The following is a 17,987-nucleotide window of genomic DNA, read 5'->3' on the forward strand; positions in this document are numbered from 1 at the left end:
CAACCGCAAACTTGGGTGGTTATTGTTCTTCTGTTGCACACCTGGATCTCAGATTAAATGACTTACTAAATCACACGAGTGCTAATTAGGTTAGCATTCGTGTTGGAATCCAGGTCTCTGTATGATTTCAGGGCAGAGGCTTTATGGCCAAAAGTAAAGAACACTACTGTTTGGGATAAGACAGGTACCTCGGTTTCCAATTTATGCTTTGACATTTGTTAGCTTTGTGACCTTGGGCAGGTTACTTAACCTTTTAAGGCCTGTTTTCTGCATTTGTGAAATAGAGATACATCCTATGTCATAGGGTTTTTATGTGGATTAAATAAGGTCATATTTGTAATAACACTCAACAAAATGCCTGCCACAAGAGTTAGTGGTAAGCTGCGTATAGCTACGTACATCCTGCTGTTGTCATTTATTGGGTTTCAGCAAACTCCTGCTCTGAGTGCTGCCAGTCAGAGCCAAACTAAACTTGCGTAGGCATAGAGCACAGGTAGAGAGAAGCAGGAAAGGATCAGAAAGGAGAATTGAGAACAGATGACCTATATGATGGCAATTATAGTGAAACCCGTAGTTGAATGTGTGGTACCCAGGGCCACTTTTTTTTGCCTTTCTGAGATATTTTTAAAGGCAGTTCCTTGGGCTGAAAATATTCAAGGAAACAAGTTTTTGGGCCTGGACCATGAGGAGACACTTTGGATGTGAGGGGGAGCTGAATTTCAGCACTCCCCAGACTAAAAGATGCCTGGCACAAATCTCAGAATGAAGTATACAGTTCTCTTTCAGGATTTCTTCTCTCAGACCTAGCCCCTGAAGAATAGAGAGGGAGAAGAATTTTCAGGATAGAGGAAACAAAAGGATTCTTTGTATTTTAATACCTGTCCTAATTTCATTTATAACTGTAAACACTTTATAGACAATGGTCTTGATTTCCACATAAATTTAAGTCACCTTATAATTACACACATTTAAATATTTTTTTATATTCTCTTTTCAATGCTATCACTGTGGTCCTGAATATTTCCTTTGCAGCATCTGTTCAGATACCCAGTTCATACTGTATCCTAGCTCCTATCAATTCTTGGGATAGCTTTAGACATAATTTTCCTTGCCCCCCTTTTTTTCTCAGTTCTATTGCTATTGCTATGCTTTTTTCTACTATTTTTAGAGTTTTCTTTTCACCTTTTTTTAAAAAAAAATGGTTTTGTCCGTGATTTGTTATCCTGGAAAGTATGCCTGTCAGCAAAACTAAGAAAGTGTTGGATCTGAAATATGACTAAATAACATTTTGACCTTCAAAGATCTGTAATGAGCCACCACTGATCATCAAAAACATACTCTCTGAGATGGATCTTTTAGCAAAAATCAATGACACCATCTACTGAGAGTACTCAGCAAGTTGGAGGAGCCCAAACTTGGACATTCCTTTAGTGTACCCAATATTACCTTTACCCTACAAGGTTAGTTTCCTTCCCACCAATGTTTTTCCTTTGTGTTCTTATTTATATTATAAGGATTGCTAGTCAGGTTAAAGTCCAACAAATAATTAGGTAGTGAGTATGTGATTCAAGATCTGTTGAAAGATGGCTGAGAAGAGGTGTGAATGAGCACCTAAAAAGTATCATAGATTTTATTTAACTACACTTTTAAAGTTTCTGACATAATCAAAACCAGTCATTATATACATTTGGTAAAATGACAATAACTACATTTAAGTTGATTATGCTGGCTTAAATTTGAAGAAGCTAGTAGAAGAATAGTGAGGTTCTTTTGGAGAAGCTGTATTCTTTTAGTATATAACAGCTTATCAGTGTGCAATCATTTTTTTTTGCAATCATATTTTTAAAAAAGATTTTATTTATTTATTTATTTATTTATTTATTTATTTATTTATTGAGAGAGCACAAGTGGGGAGGAGAGGGAGAAGCGTGTTCCCTGCTGAGCAGGGACCTCCCCACCCCCCCCCAACAAGGGGCTTGATCCCAGGACCCTGAGATCATGATCTGAGCGGAAGGTAGACACTTAACTAACTGAGCCACCCAGGTGCCCCGATTGCAATCATATTTAAAAAAACAAACAAACATTAAAATCAGTGTAATGGTCAAATTTACCAGCATAAGTTAGATAGATAGCATATTAATACAGTTTTCCCATGAAAAAAAGAAGAGATACTACATATTCATTTCAGCAAATCATTTTGAAATGTCCTCTTACTAATTGAGTGTACAATGTCTGGTTCCTGTGAAAATTACCAAAGCACAGCATGATTGCAATATGCATTGTCATCAGGCTACTTCAATTTTCTGAGCTTTAGTTTGCTATGCCTCTAAGGTGGTAATACATGTTAAAATAGGTATCTGCAACTGTAAAGTGGAACTTGTTGGTCACATTTTCATCTGTTTAGGGGTCTGGATTTTTTAAAAAGAAGCGAAAATCAAAGCAAGTAATTTCCGATTGTGTTGTCAGGATAAGCTTATAAAATATCTAGAATTATACCCCACCTTCAATTCTCCCCTCTCGTGCTTAATTTTTTTCTTTAGCACTTTAACACCTAGCATACTATATATTTAACTAACTTATCTTTTAAAAACATTTTTAGTGATATATTTTATTTAAGCAAATATACTAAAATATTATCATTTCAATATGTGGTTAATCTAAAAAGTTATTGAGAGATCTCACATTTCTTTTTCATACCAGTCTTGGAAATCATGCTCACATCATCTCAGAGGTACCACATTTCAAATGATCAGTAGCATACTGGTCATCTAAGGGCTGGAACTCCTTGACTAATGTCCAGACCATATGCAAAATTCTAACATCTAACAACTGAGGCGCTGTACCTCTAACACTCTGAGGTTCTAGTGTGACATTCTAGAATCCTGTAATTCAAATAGTCTGCAACTAACACTGTAGGAGTCCTTGGGTCAAATAGCCTATGATTCCAATGTTCTAAGATTCTGTGCTTCCAACACTTCAGAGTCTTTGGCTGAGATCAAGGGTCAGCAAACTCCAGCCTATGGGCCAAATCCAGCCCACTCCTTGTTTTTGTAAATTAAGTTGTATTAGAATACTGCTATGCCCATCGAGTCTGTGACCACTTACATTCTACCAGGGCAGATTGAGTAAGTTGTGACAGAGACCATGAATGTGACCTCTTGACCAGACAGAACTAACATATTTACTTGTTTTTTCCTTTACTGAAAAACTTGACTGACTCTTGACATAGATATTCAAAGATTCTAAGATGAGTGGTAGTTTTACAGATGTTTAATTGATTGTTGTACTTTATAACTCATACATGTTACATACACTCTTTTCTGTGCATCAAATATCACATAATATATATTGTTCAAAAGAGACTGGCTTCCCCATCTTAGGCATTCACCATTTCAGGCTTATATAATCCATTAGGTTGATTACTTACCTTATTATTTTATTTTATTTTTTTTACTTACCTTTTTTTTTTTTTTTAAAGTAGGTTCAATGCCCAACATGGGACTTGAACTCATGACCCGGAGGTCAAGAGTCCAACGCTCTACCGACTGATCCAACCAGGTGCCCCCCCTCCTTTTCTTATCTTTTTTATTGTCTTTATCCCTATAGTATAACCTCAGGGTTGGATATTTGTTTTGTTCATTGTTCTCTTAACACCTCAGGAAAGGACCTGACACACAGTAGATACTCTATAAATACATGTTGAATGGATGAATAGTATTATTAAACTGTTTGTGGTTGGGAAATAGAGGATTGCCAGAAAGTTAAAACCAGTTGAAGTTTATGTGCCAAGTAACCATAAACGGAATATTCTTGAAACCAGGAAATGTATAAACATTTCAACAATCCTTGCTCAACATGCGAATTTTTTTTAAGATTTTATTTTTAAGTAATCTCTACATCCATCGTGGAGTTTGCACTCACAACCCCAAGATCAAGAGTTACATGCTCTACTTGACTGAGCCAGCCAGGTGCCCCTGCTTAGCGTACCAGCTTAAATCTTGAGAATGAAGTAGTTGTAGTTGTTCCAGCTTTAAACTGAAAGAATTTTTTGTGTCTGTGTTCACCATGAGCTAGAAAGGAGCATACAGTGACAAAACGTGAAATGCCCATCTTGCCCAATTCAATATTGTAGGTGTCCAGCTAAGAAGAGAGGAAGGGAGCTGAGTTTTAGAAAGCGTGCTTTTAGACTTGGGCATAGTTGGATAGTAGGGCCAGGTGAGACGTTCTGATGGCTGCCCCAACATCTAGGAAGGTGAGGAGTTCTTTTTTTTTTTTTTAAGATTTTATTTTTATTTATTTATTCATGAGAGACACAGAGAGAGAGAGAGGCAGAGACACAGGCAGAGGGAGAAGCAGGCTCCATGCAGGGAGCTCTTAAAAAAACCAAGGGACATCAGTCTCAGCAGGTTGATATGCCTTTATATATATCCAAACTGCCAGAAGCTTTACTGAGTCCTTACACATTTAACATTTTTCAACTGAGCATCCTGGAAATTCCTGCTAGAGGATATAGTTCTGATTTTTATCAACGCCATTTTTGGTAAAAGATGATTCACTTTGTAGATAATTACTTTGTAGCTAATTTTGCCAAGATGCATGCTTCGAAAGCGGAGCAATATTGAGATGTTACAACTGCTTCTAGCTTTTATTAACACCTCACTCAGTGCACCTACTGTGAACTGTTCATTTGATAAGCTTGATGATATAATCAGCGACATTTCCAAAATGTGTATAAAGCAGCCAAGGGATTAGTAAAGCAGGTCTAGTCTGAAACACATGTGAAATAAACCCTATAACCTGCTATGAATCATAAAACAGATCAATATATAATCATAGGAATTTTCTGTGATATGAGCTGGGAGTTAAATAATGTGAGATTCCATGGATGATAGTAAAACTCGCTTCCTTATTATGCTGCGGGTACCGAATAGATTGGGCCCTGTGTTTTGTTTGTTGATATGTATTATTTTTCAAGTCATCTGAGGATAGAATATTTAATGATGATAGAAAACTACCTAACTGGTGGGAAAGTATCTAAATATATATATTTTTTCGGGTACAGCTCTTCAGTAGTGGGAGATGGAAGCTGAATTTGGAAAATTTTATTCTTTTCCTTCCATTTTCTCTTTTTGGTTCTTATAAATTTTCTGCTATTACTTTTTAAAACATTTTTTTTCTACTCTTTCAGTACTACTTCCTAAACAAGTTCTGTACTCACTGTAATTAAATTAGTCACAGAACATTAACTAGAAGAGGCTTTAGAAGTTACTTAAAGGGATTGGCTCAGGGGGCCTGGGTGGCTCAGTTAGTTAAGCATCTGCCTTGGCTCAGGTCAAGATCTCAGGGTCCTGGGATCGAGTCCCACATCGGGCTCCCTGCTCATTGGGGAGCCTGCTTCTCCCTCTACTCCTCCCCCTGCTTATGCACACACACTCTCTCTCATGTTCTTTCTCTCAAATAAAACAAAATTAATGGGAAAAAAAGGGATTGGCTCAACTCTTAGAGTTAACAATTGAAAAACCTGATACCTAGAGCCATACAGCCCTTGCTCACATGTGGTGTGACTGACACAGAACTTACACTGTTTTTCCCACTCCTGGTCCAGTGACCCTATTGGTCCCTTTGCTCATTAAAAAGAAAACGTGCCCTTTTCTCTGTTTGTGTGCTTTAATGCTTGGCCTAATTCTAATTCTCTATCCCCATTTCTAGTATTCCATTGCAGGGATTAAGAAAAAAAATGTGGGCATCACTTTCTTTTTTTTTTTTTTTTTTTTTTTAATTTTTTTTAAAATTTATTTATGATAGGCACACAGTGAGAGAGAGAGAGGCAGAGACACAGGCAGAGGGAGAAGCAGGCTCCATGCACCGGGAGCCCGATGTGGGACTCGATCCCGGGTCTCCAGGATCGCGCCCTGGGCCAAAGGCAGGCGCCAAACCGCTGCGCCACCCAGGGATCCCCTGGGCATCACTTTCTTAATAAATACAAGGCAGGCTTACTGCACATTCCTTTAACGTTAAGTTTTCACTGGGTATTAAGTGTGGTATATTCCTTAGAATTAATGTTGCCACCTCCAGAGACCACTGAGATCCTGTAGCCCCCATGTAGATCTGTGTATGTGGAGACTCCAGCAGGAAGAAAATGCTTTCTTAGCCTTAAGTAATTCGCAGTGTAATGGGCTGTCTTGAAGAGGAACTGACTGCTGTGATAGAAATACAAACCATTCCAGTTCTTCCACTGTTTGGCTGCTACTTTTTTTTTTTTTTTTTTTTTTAAAGATTTCATTTATTTATTCATGAGAGACACAGAGAGAGGTAGAGACGAAGGCAGAGGGAGAAGCAGGCTCCATGCAGGGAGCCTGATGCAGAGACTCCATCCCAGGACCCCAGGATCATGACCTGAGCCGAAGGCAGATGCTCAACGAGTGAGCCACGCAGGTGTCCTTGTTTGGCCACTGCTGTTTATTCTGGGTTACCTTTGTTTAAAGAAAGATGATCATGGTCGTAGCCTCAATATTGATTTTCTAATTTTATGAGGTCATATTCATTAATTTGTATCAGGCTGAATATTTACATTTGATATACTAATTAAAAAGCTATAGGGAAATTAATTAGAGAATGTTGTTATTATACTAAGTAATGATTAAGTACAGGCTTTGGTGCTCTCGGGGCATTTTGGCATGATAGGAAACAAATCTGGGTTCTTGTCCTGGCCTTGCTACTTAGTAACTTGTTTATCTTGGGCAAGTAATTTAAACATTGGGGCAAATTATTGTTATTTTTTCTAATAGACACTATGTATTGTTTTGAAAGTTAACAATGTGCTGAATATTATTAACATAGTCTCGGGCAATCCAGATATTATAGTCATAGCTCTGGTGTATTGACCTCAAGCCATATCGTATAATGCTTGTCCTGCCCAGTTTACTAGGGTTTTTTGGTAAAGTTCAGAAGATAATATATTGTTTGGAAGCATTTTGAGAATATTGTAGAAAGCAAAAACCAGAAATTATCTAGCCTTGTATATTTATTAACTCTTTCTTTCCATTTTCCCTTCTCCCACTCTCTAGCTTTAAGTTTAAGTAAAAAAATTCAGTAGCAAGTGACAACATGAATATAAATTCCTTTATAATGGGGATCCCTGGGTGGCTCAGCAGTTTGGCGCCTGCCTTAGGCTCAGGGTGTGATCCTGGAGACCTGGGATCGAGTCCCACATCGGGCTCCCTGCGTGGAGCCTGCTTCTCCCTCCGCCTGTGTCTTTGCCTCTCTCTCTCTCTTTGTCTCTCATGAATGAATAAATAAATTCTTAAAAAAAATTCCTTTATAATGGAGTATAGTTTTAATCCTCTGTAAAAACAGGAATCTTGGGGCGCCTGGGTGGCTCAGTTGGTTAAGCTTTTGCCTTTGGCTCAGGTCATGATCCCAGAGTCCTGGTATTCAGCCCCACGTCAGGCTCTCTCTCCTCAATGGGGAGCCTGCTTCTCCCTCTCCCTTTACCTGCTGCTCCACCTGCTTGTGCTCTCTCTGTGTCAAATAAATCAATAAAATATTAAAAAAACAAAAAAAGAAAAAGAAAAAGAAATCTCTAGATTTCTTCTCCAGCTCTGAGGGCACTTTGATTCTTTCCTCCTGCACCACACAGTTTTATATTGTTGTGTGTTATTTCTGTGTATACTTAGATACCTAGGTATTTTGCTTTTGCTTTGCTTTCTTCCCCTACCCCGTTTAGAACACATAGAAGATTTAAAAAAAAAAATAGAAGATTCTCATTAAATAACTGTTAAATGAATGGATCGCCCGGATGTGGTTATAATGAGTTCCAAGGTCTTCTATTGCTGTATCATGTCCCCACTGTCCTTAGCATGATAATGGGTGCCATCTATAACCTCTTAATGTAAACACTTGTTGATTTGACCTGGGATCTCCAAGTAGTGGAGGCTTTTAAATTTACTGCCCTGTTACTACCCTTCCCCCATTTTTTTGGAGGGAGGTCGAGCAGGACACCTTTGCTGTTCTGAGCCACAGAGTTTGAAACACTGCATAGGGTGTGTACTGCTGATGTTGCTGGGCACCATTCCAGATGCCCCAAGGTTACCCTGCTCGAATTCAGTGGAAGCCATGCAGGATGCACTACAGATAGCAGTGGTTAGTGAATCATGGTATACGAACCACAAGGAACCTTTGAGAACTTTGTAATGTTGCCAACCTCTTCATTTAGTAGCTAAAGAGTGAAGTTTACTAAAGACTTTGGTGGCTGGGCACTGACTTCTCCCTCCCAATTGTTCTATGACAAATAATGAGTCACTGTCACTGGCTCTGGCCCCCCTTCCCTCATGCAACAACTATGCAGTACCTCAGGTAAACAAACTCTTCTGAGGGGATTTAGGAAAATTAGCACTTATCTATAGTAAAGGCAGCCTGCTTGGCAGATTAATTTTTGTAAATTCCAGACATTCTTTTATTATTTTTCTGAGAAGTTCTTTATAAACAAGGATGAGAAAGGTGCTTTTGTCTTACTGTTGAATAATAAGCCACTGATCAATTAAAATATTGATCAATATTTTGGGCACTATCAATTAAAATATTTGAGTAGTTAATAAATTAACAATTGCTACAATTTGTAGGCTATCTAAAAATGCTGAGTGCCCTACAAATCTACAATTGTCAGATAATTTTTTATCCCTATTTTATAGATGAGGAAATTGAGGTTCAGACTGATAATTTGGTAAAGCTAACACACCCAAATATATGATGAGAAGGTAATTTGAACCAAGCATACTGACTCCAGAGTTACTGCTGTTCCTGCCATGAAAAACCTGTGCCAGATGTTGTGCTTCAGGGTGAAGAGGAAGCAGTAAAGCACAGGCCCCTGTCAGCTCACAGTAGATAGAAAGGGTGATGAGCCATGCACACAAGTAACGATAGTCTAAAGAAAATGTTGTCAGTACCATAACTGCACCAGGGGAGTATCAGCAGCAGCTTTATGGAGAAAGGGTCATTTAAAGTGGATCTTGAGGAACTTAGATGGGCAGGCTGGGGGCAGATGTAGACAGAGCCATGAATTCCAGGTATAGCTCATTGGACTAGGGTAGACCCTGGGTAGCCAGTAATGATTTTTTAAAATTTATTTTATTTTATTTTATTTTATTTTTATTTTTAAAGATTTTATTTATTTATTCATGACACACACACACACACACACACACACACACACACACAGAGCAGCAGAGACACAGGCAGAGGGAGAAGCAGGCCCCACGCAGGGAGCCCGATGTGGGACTCATCCCAAGTCTCCAGGATCAGGCCTTGGGCTAAAGGCAGAGCTAAACAGCTGAGCCACCCAGGCTGCCCTGTTTATTTTATTTTTTTAAATATTTTATTTATTTGAGAGAGAGAGCACATGCGAGTGAGCACAAGTGGGGAGGGGCAGAGGGAGAAGCAGATTCCCCACTGAGCAGGGAGCCCAATGCTGGGCTCCATCCCAGGACTCTGGGATTATGACCTGAGTGGAAGGCAGATGCTTAATCGACTGAGCCACCCAGGTTCCCCCCCCCTTTTTTTTAATCAGAAGTGATAAAATCATGATATGAGTAGAGAGGATGGCAGTGAGAGTGCCTGTCTGGAGACCATTAAGTAGGCAGGTAGAGCTACAGAAGATCTGAAGTAGTTGTGACCATGGGTATAGAGAAGGTTCTACACCTCCATAGTTGAGAGAGATTTGCAGATTCTAGGCAAAATCTGCTTTACTGAGTAGATGTAAGGAATACTTTTAAGGGAAGATGGGAAAAGAGAAAGCACACGAGACAAGAATTTTCAGCTCTGGCATAGGAGTGACTATATATATATGCCTTAGATTTCATACATTTAGCCCAACTTCAGTGATTGGGTCTTAATTTTTAATTCTTCTGAACTGTCTGTGTTATATAATGTTGATTCAGGAAAATTAGGGTGACTATGGAGACTAGGGAGAATGGTTGATAGGTTTAGTATTTCCAGGGGTTATTTGTATTATAGAAATTCTCCAATAAATAATCTTTGTAGTAATAAGGTACTATCCATTCCTAGAGGCTCTTTCTGTCTTCTCTCTCATCCTGCTTTTTGAGTAGTAAAATACATAGAATCATTCTTTAGTTGTGCACACACATTCTTCTGCCCACTTATCCCAGCCAAATCTCCTGTTTTCCATACTGAAAGGGTACAAAACATTTGCTTTAGTTTCTTCCATCATAAAAGAATATTCTAAAGCTCTTTTTAAATTGTATATCATGTGATGGATGATGACAATGAGAGGAAATGAAAAGAGCATGTTCATGAATGTTGCTATTAACAAGGTTCCAGACCTGATTGTTTATGTAATTTCTTCAATTTGTCATTCAGCCATAATGAGTTTCTAGAAAAAAATGAGGTTGCATTCAGAGTCATTTTCATGGGGGAATGCTGTTAATGGAGGAAATTTGTGTCTTAACAGTGATGTAGTAATGTAACTGTCAACAATTTACTAAATAATGAGGTGTGTCTGGCATGTTGTTTTTGTAGCTCTTGTATGAGCATTGTTAGGGGAAAAAAATAATGCTCCTCTGATGTATTGTGCCTCTTTGCTTTGAGACTGACTTCACACATAGATATATATTTTCTGTTGAATTCTTCCCATCCTTGGCACTTTGAGGGCTTTCTGGTGAATTTCATTGTGCAGATGAGGAAACCGAGGTGTTATAGGGAAGTTAAGACTCTCTCCTGAGGTCACACATCATTAGGTCAGTGGTGGGGCCCAGAGGAGAACTCAGCTGTCTGATTCCAGAGCTTGTCAAATGAGGCGATGAAGAGGAAGGGGCAAAGACCTGAGCTGACATCAAGAGTCTGACGCTTAACTGACCAAGCCATCCAGGTGTCCTGACACAAGTGACATTTAAAAAGAAGCTATTTCATCCTATTCCCAGTTTGAGAACTTTCCCTAGCACCTTCTAAGCCACTCCCCTGAGCTCTTCAGCCTGGCTCTTAGGACACCAAACTTGTCTCTCTTCCTGTCCAGCTTGGTTTCCCCCAACGTGTGGATCCTCACTTCTGAGACGCATGATGAGGTGTCCTCTCTATGCCTTCTCATGTCTTGGTTTTTCTACCTCTGTGCTGTGCTCTGTCTTCACCTAATGGAATCCTTCAAAGCCCAGGGAATGTCAGTCTCACCCACACACTCTTAGTACTGCTAATTCTCCTCTGTCTGCTTCAGTGATTTCTCCTTGATCTTTATAACTTTGGCACATATTGTCAGCATTGTGTATTTTGGCACTTAATAATTTGGACAATGTAAAGTGGCAAAACAAAGAAATCTGAATTTATAGTAGTTTTAGTTTTGCAAAATACCTGAGTAGGATATTTAGTAGACAAATTGGGAATTTGTGAATTTTGTTTCTTATTAAAGAATAATTCTCTTCCCAAGTGGAGATACACACACATAACATTGGTTTTAAAAGGAATCTCTAGCTACTAAGTGTATGAAACCTACCTTATTTTTCTCATTCTCCTTTAACTTAGGAATATTAAATGCTGGTATTGATTTTTGCCACACTTGAGTATTGCTATGATTTTTAGAGAGTCCATTAGAGTAATTAAAGAATTTCCCTGAGACATGAGTTGTTATTGACATTGCCAAAGGGCTCTTCTCATAGTAATCCTTGTCATTTCAGACCTGATTAGTCATTTTGTACAGCACAGATATCCTATTTAAACATAACAGGATCATGAGTGGATTTGTTCCTGTTGTCCCAGAATTTCAGCTCATCTCAAAGTGGAGGGCAAGGGCATTAAATACTCCATATTCTAAGGATGTTACCAGCAGCTCTAGGGGAGGGGTTACATCCTCCTCCTCCTCCTCCTCCTCCTCCTCCTCCTCCTTCTTCTTCTTTTTAAAAGATTTTATTTATTTATGAGAGACAGAGACAGAGAGGCAGAGACACAGGCAGAGGAAGAAGCAGACTCCATGCAGGGAGCCTGATGTGGGACTCGATCCTGGGTCTCCAGGATCACGCCTGGGCTGAAGGTGGTGATAAGCCACCCTGACTGCTCAAGGGAGGAGTTATCTTCCTACCTTGAGAACCTGTCCTACCACCATCAACTTCCACTGGACTGTTAGCAGGCTAAGTGGACTTTCAGCTGAGAAATGCAATGCCTGTGTCCTCTTTTTGGTTACATGTGCAATTCCTTTCTTTCCCTCACCCTCAATTTATTGACTCTCAAGGCCAGCTCCCAAGTACTCTACTTTGTCCCTGGTCATTTTCATATATTGATTGGAGACTGGAGTGAGGGGGGATGTGTGAAAGTTAGGCCAGCTGTGGTATTTCTTAGCAAGTCTTCAGGAAGCATGAGTCATGCCTATTCATTAGATGCTCTCTGGGAGACTGGGTTTGCCAACCTTGTCTGCAAATTAGAGTCATCCAAGGAACTGATGCCCAGGTTGCACCCTAAACCAGTTAAATCTCTTTGTGTGGGACTCTGGCATCAGTGGCTTTGAAAACTCTGCGGTTGATTCCAATAAGCAGCCAAGATTGAGAACCATGGCTGTAAAATGTAGGGAGATGGTGTGTGGGGCGAATTAGGGAGTCCTTCGGGTCTTTTATTCCCCAGGTTTGAATCTTAGATGAACTTTTTTTTAAGATTTTATTTTTAAGTAATCTCTATACCCAATGCAGGGCTTGAACCCACAACCTGAGATCAAGAGTCTCATGCTCCACCAACTAAGCCAGCCAGGTGCCCCCGAAATTCTTTGAAAATAAAATATCTCATGCAGTATCTTGTTAAATAAACAGATAAAAATAAAATAAAGGTTGAAGTTTAATTCATTTTGTTATTCAGCTGAATACAGTATTTACCTTTATGTGAAAGATCAAGAATATACTTGAACTTTTTCTGAATGGTAAAACTTATAGTGAAGTGAAAAAAAGAATAATATGTTCTATTGGCCATTTTGAAAGCTGCATTTTATTGTTATACAGTAAATGAGTTTCATCCCAGCAAGAGAATCTGACTAAATACTAGGATAGGGTAATAGCCACCTGAATTGCCAGGAGGCACATCCTAATGGTCTTATTCTAGCAAGTTTACTCCATGATCCTATTTTGACAGTCTGTCCTAAGAATTCAGCTATTTCAGTGGGACCGTATGTACTTCTTAAAGGCACCATTTCATGAGCTTTCTCATTTCCTTGGCTTTCTCACAGCTCCAGAGATGGCTGCCCAATGCGTTACGAAGGTGGAGCTGAATGTTTCCTGTGACAATCTTTTGGATATGGATGTAGGGTCAAAGTCGGACCCTTTATGTGTGTTATTTTTGAATACGAGTGGTCAACAGTGGTATGAGGTAATGTTAAATACTGTAGGTGAAAAGCAGTCTGAATTGCTCTTTTGATAATGTGAAGCACTTGTTAAAACTGTTAAAAAATAATGAAAACATTTCATCTGTTAATGCAGTTTTTTGGGGGCATGTTTGTCTTCCTTGACTGTGGAATTTTTCATTTACATATAGAAACTTTCTTTAGCTATCTGTTATGCTTATATATAGTTTCCTGTAAAAAATAATGAAAACATTTCATCTGTTAATGCAGTTTTTTGGGGGCATGTTTGTCTTCCTTGACTGTGGAATTTTTCATTTACATATAGAAACTTTCTTTAGCTATCTGTTATGCTTATATATAGTTTCCTGTAGTATATAAAGATGCTAAAATATAAATGCACTTTGACCTGAAGAAATTTTTTGTTTTGGGGGTGAGTATAGGTTGATCGCACAGAAAGGATTAAGAATTGCTTGAATCCCACATTTTCCAAGACATTTATTATTGACTACTACTTCGAAGTGGTTCAGAAATTGAAATTTGGGATTTATGACATTGACAACAAAACCGTAGCACTGAGTGATGATGACTTCTTAGGAGAATTTGAATGTACCCTTGGACAAGTGAGTATAACTAGTTACTGCAGTATATTGTATCTAAATTTTAACTAGAGAATTGGGTGATTTTTTTATAAGTGCTCATTAATTTTTAGAGTTGAAAAGTATGTAATCACTTTAAAGACCTGAATCATATATTAGTATGTTTGGTTTGAACATTATATAATTTATCTTATTTTTCACAAGGGCAAAGACCATGTATTTTTGGCAAAGCTCATTAATTCTTTTGAGTTAGGAGTGTTTCATTTGACATTTCAATAAGTAATACTATTATTCTAGCTGCTTTGTGTACTATTTACAGCTTTTAGTACAATTTTGTTCTTTTAAAAAATTTTTTTTTAAAGATTTTATTTACTATTTATTTGAGAGAGAGAGAGAGCACAGAGAGTGACAGAGAGACAGAGGGAAGGGAGAAGGTCAAGCAGACTGATGCCAGGCTCAGTCTCAGGACGCTGAGGTCATGACCTGAGCCAAAATCAAGAGTCAGAGGCTTACCTGACTGAACCACCCAAGCACCCCTACAATTTTGTTCTTATGTTTAAGTAATAAATGCTTTCAAAGTAACAATAGCTTCTCTGATGTTCTAACTAACGTGACTGGTCCCTCTAGATCCCTGATGGCCCAGCACTGTCCCTTTACCTGGCTTGCTCTTCCTCAACCTTAGATACCTCAGTGTAAGCCTTCCTCCCCAGTAAGCCTCCTCTGACCCCCTTGAGTAGTTTGGAGAACCACCCTGTGCTCACCATGGTAGTCTTTACTGTTTCTACCTTCGCATCCAAGGTCCATGCATAGTTGCTTAATTATCTGTTTTTCCTATATGGCAGATTTGATCAGGGGAGAGTTGCATCTGTAGGTTTACCATTTTGCTCCTTTCTCAGAGTCTGACTTCAAAAGAGAAATCATAGAGCACCTGGGTGGCTCAGACTCCTAATTGCAGCTTAGGTCTCAGGGTCCTGAGGTCCTGCTCAGTCGGGAGTCTGCTTGTCCCTCTCCCTCCGCTCCTTTCCCCCCCTCACCCCTCCTACCCCCCTGCTCATATGTGCTCTCTCTCTCAAATAAATACATAAACAAAATCTTTTTTTTTTTTTTTTTACATAAACAAAATCTTAAAAAAAAATCAAGAGAGGTCATGACCATTTGTGATAGAGCTGGGAAGGCCTCACGAGAGAGGAGTCCTTGTTTTTTCAGTGGGTGACACTTATTGCTGAGATTTGTTTACTTTTCAGTGAATTGTTTGGGGTATTTCCTATGTCTCAAGGACAATATGAAGCTGAAGCTGATCAGTTTTCTAAAACTTTGATGCATATATCTTTTAAAAAAAATAAAATGATATTTTGTGGGGGTTATATATTCAAGTTCTGTGTCAGTTGAACAATTGAATCCCATTTATTGGGTGTTCTCAGGCCCACCTCTTCCCTACAGGGTTTTTAGCTCAGTGATTGGTATATATGAAGAGAACTTGTCCCTCTTTGTCCTTACAGGGAAGAAGTTGACCTTTGAAGTAGTTGATAAAGAAACTAGAGGTTGGGGAGATAATATCTGCCAGGACTGGCTCCCTGGAAATCTTTTCCAGTGGGTTTTATTTATTTATTTATTTAATTTATTTTTTAAAAGATTATTTATTCATGAGAGACAGAGAGAGAGAGGCAGAGACATAGGCAGAGGAAGAAGCAGGCTCCTCCTTGGGGAGCCCGATGCGGGACTTGATGCCAATGCAATGCGGGGACCCCGGGATCAGCTCCTGAGCCAAAGGCAGTCAGTCATTCAACCACTGAGCCACCCAGGTGTCCCTCCAGTGGGTTTTAAATATGTAGATGTGCTTTATAATCTCTAAATCCTTAAGGCATGGATTTAATGTTTCCATTTCTAATGACTTTAAATCAACTTTATTCTCAACTGTTTTTGAAATTATTCAGCTTAAAAATTCACATGGTGAAGTGAAATAGCTCTTTGTATCACTTTTCAATTTTAACAGATTGTTTCCAGTAAGAAGCTAACTCGACCACTGGTGCTTAAAAATGGCAGACCTGCGGGGAAAGGGAGCATCACGGTAAACAATAAGATACTTGTCTTTTGCCTGAAAAGATTTTAGCATAATAGGACATGCTGAAACTATGCAAAGCAGACAAATATTCTATAGCTATGCTTTATCATTTGATCCCAAATGTTGCCCTTCATCTGTACTTGACCTATAATGATCACAAATGAGAAACGTGTTGGGTCAAAAAGAAGGAGAAAAATGCGATGTGAGAATTCCTTCTTTGAGGCTTTTAAATTGCCTGTGGAATCAGGTGCACCTTGGTGATGCTTGCCTCTCTCTCCACACGGAACTGTAAACTCCCAAGTTAGAGAGAAATGGCTTAATCATCTGAATGGATTAATTTGAGCCTCTCCAAAACAAACACAGTTCCCCCAATAGCAAAGAAACTGCATAATGGATTTCATTCCAAATGGATCTTATATTATGCTATGCCCGCTAAACCTCTCAACTCTCTCTTTTTTTATGTTTTAATTTAGTTATTTAAATAATAACTTAAATGTGGGGCTAGAACTCATGACCCCCAGATCAAGAGTCACATGTTCTTGCAACTGAGCCAGCCAGGCACCCCTGAACCTCTCAACTCTTAACTATCTTTTTTTGTGCTTGCACTCTTCTGCCCATCTTCTGTTCAGATTTTTCAATTGCTAATTACTGGTCCTAGGCAAATGAATATGTGCTTTATACTGTTTTAGATTTCAAATTATATAATGCCATACTTTAAATAAGTATCTTTAAATAATAGGATAAAGTAATTATCTTCTAGAGTTTCTGTCCAGATTATCACTGCCTCGAGCAATAGTTACTAACTTTAGCTCTGTCTGAGAATGGAAGGCTGGCTCCCTGAGAGAGTCATGTTTGAGGGTTATCGTCACTCTCAGGGCATTTCCCTAAGCAACTATTTTGCCCTAGTTTAAATTTCCGGAGTCATAAGAATGTTAAGTGTCTTTGGGGTGATGACTTCTGTGAGACAGAACATTACAGTAGTTAGTTTTATTGCCCTTAAGGTAATGATAGCCTGGAATTTGTTTTTAAGTAGAATAAGATTTTCAGTTACATTGGATGAAAAATGTCGATCTGTTATTTCAATTTAAAGTGTTCTCTAGGTATGATTTACTTTAGGAGAGCTTTAGGTAGGGTCATGCAGTCTTTCAGGGCTTTGATTTTTCAATGGAATGGTGAAGATCCATTTGGGGCAACAACATTTGAAAAGTAAGTTGTATAATACAGATTTGGCATATTTTGAGAAAATATTTATTTTATATAATTAAAAGAAATAATGATCAGTCTTTCTGGATGGTACTATTTTTCTATCAAAGATTTAAAAATCTATTTATATTATTACAGACTGTATCTATTATCAGATAACAGAATAAATCAGTACTTCTGAGTTTATCAGAGTTCCTAAAACATATGGTCTTTTACTTACCTTATCTACTCTTAGATTTCAGCTGAGGAAATAAAGGATAACAGAGTGGTCTTGTTTGAAATGGAGGCAAGAAAACTCGACAATAAGGTGAGTAGTTGATACACATTTCCACAAGGATGTCATGTTTTGCCTCACCTTGATTCCTTTTTGAAACAAATAATAATGCGATTAGTATTATGAACTCCATCATCTAAGCATCACTTAGAGTATTTAGTTCCTTCCAAATTCTACTTTTCTATGTACGTTTAAGCAGAAGCCATCTTCTTTTACCTCTTTCCTCTAGATGTTATCAAAGGGATTGTCTAGCTTAAAAGAGGAGTTATTAAAAGTATTGTTATTGTAAAAGGCATTTGAGAGAGTGTTGTTGGATTACCTTAAGGAAAGAAATAGAAATTCCATGCTCTATTGGGTTTTCCTCTTTGCTACCAAAAGTCAATATTTTTTTTAAATGAGGAAAGAATTCACAACACAATAATAACACAACAAATTAGCATATAGCATGAATTAGAATAATTCCTTGATTTTTTATTTAATCACAGAAACCAATTTTTTTTTTTTTTTTTGTCATTTACATTTACCTTACAA

The 17,987-nt window shown here is 38.3% G+C and overlaps 2 protein-coding genes across 5 annotated transcripts in view; one reads left to right on the forward strand and one right to left on the reverse strand.

The window, feature by feature from the left end:
* RMDN1 (regulator of microtubule dynamics 1) overlaps positions 1–2,717 on the reverse strand; it is a 61,651-nt gene extending 58,934 nt beyond the window's left edge. Inside the window, exon 1 of the mRNA XM_038579680.1 lies at positions 2,698–2,717. The gene's annotated coding sequence lies outside the window, so the exon portion shown is untranslated. The remainder of the gene's footprint in view (positions 1–2,697) is intronic.
* Positions 1–17,987, forward strand: part of CPNE3 (copine 3) — a 55,406-nt gene that overhangs the window by 833 nt on the left and 36,586 nt on the right. For 2 of the 4 annotated variants that reach the window (XM_038579675.1, XM_038579672.1), the window contains exons 2-5: positions 13,208–13,347; positions 13,762–13,941; positions 15,911–15,985; positions 17,418–17,489. In XM_038579675.1, coding sequence (XP_038435603.1) covers positions 13,216–13,347; positions 13,762–13,941; positions 15,911–15,985; positions 17,418–17,489 — 459 coding nt within the window. In that variant the 5' untranslated portion in view covers positions 13,208–13,215. Of the gene's footprint in view, positions 1–2,968; positions 3,126–3,540; positions 3,559–13,207; positions 13,348–13,761; positions 13,942–15,910; positions 15,986–17,417; positions 17,490–17,987 lie in introns of those variants that run through there. The other 2 variants (XM_038579673.1, XM_038579674.1) reach the window with 2 other exon arrangements.

The sequence above is a fragment of the Canis lupus genome, chromosome 29 (assembly GCF_011100685.1).
Source record: "Canis lupus familiaris isolate Mischka breed German Shepherd chromosome 29, alternate assembly UU_Cfam_GSD_1.0, whole genome shotgun sequence".
Taxonomy (NCBI): domain Eukaryota; kingdom Metazoa; phylum Chordata; class Mammalia; order Carnivora; family Canidae; genus Canis; species Canis lupus.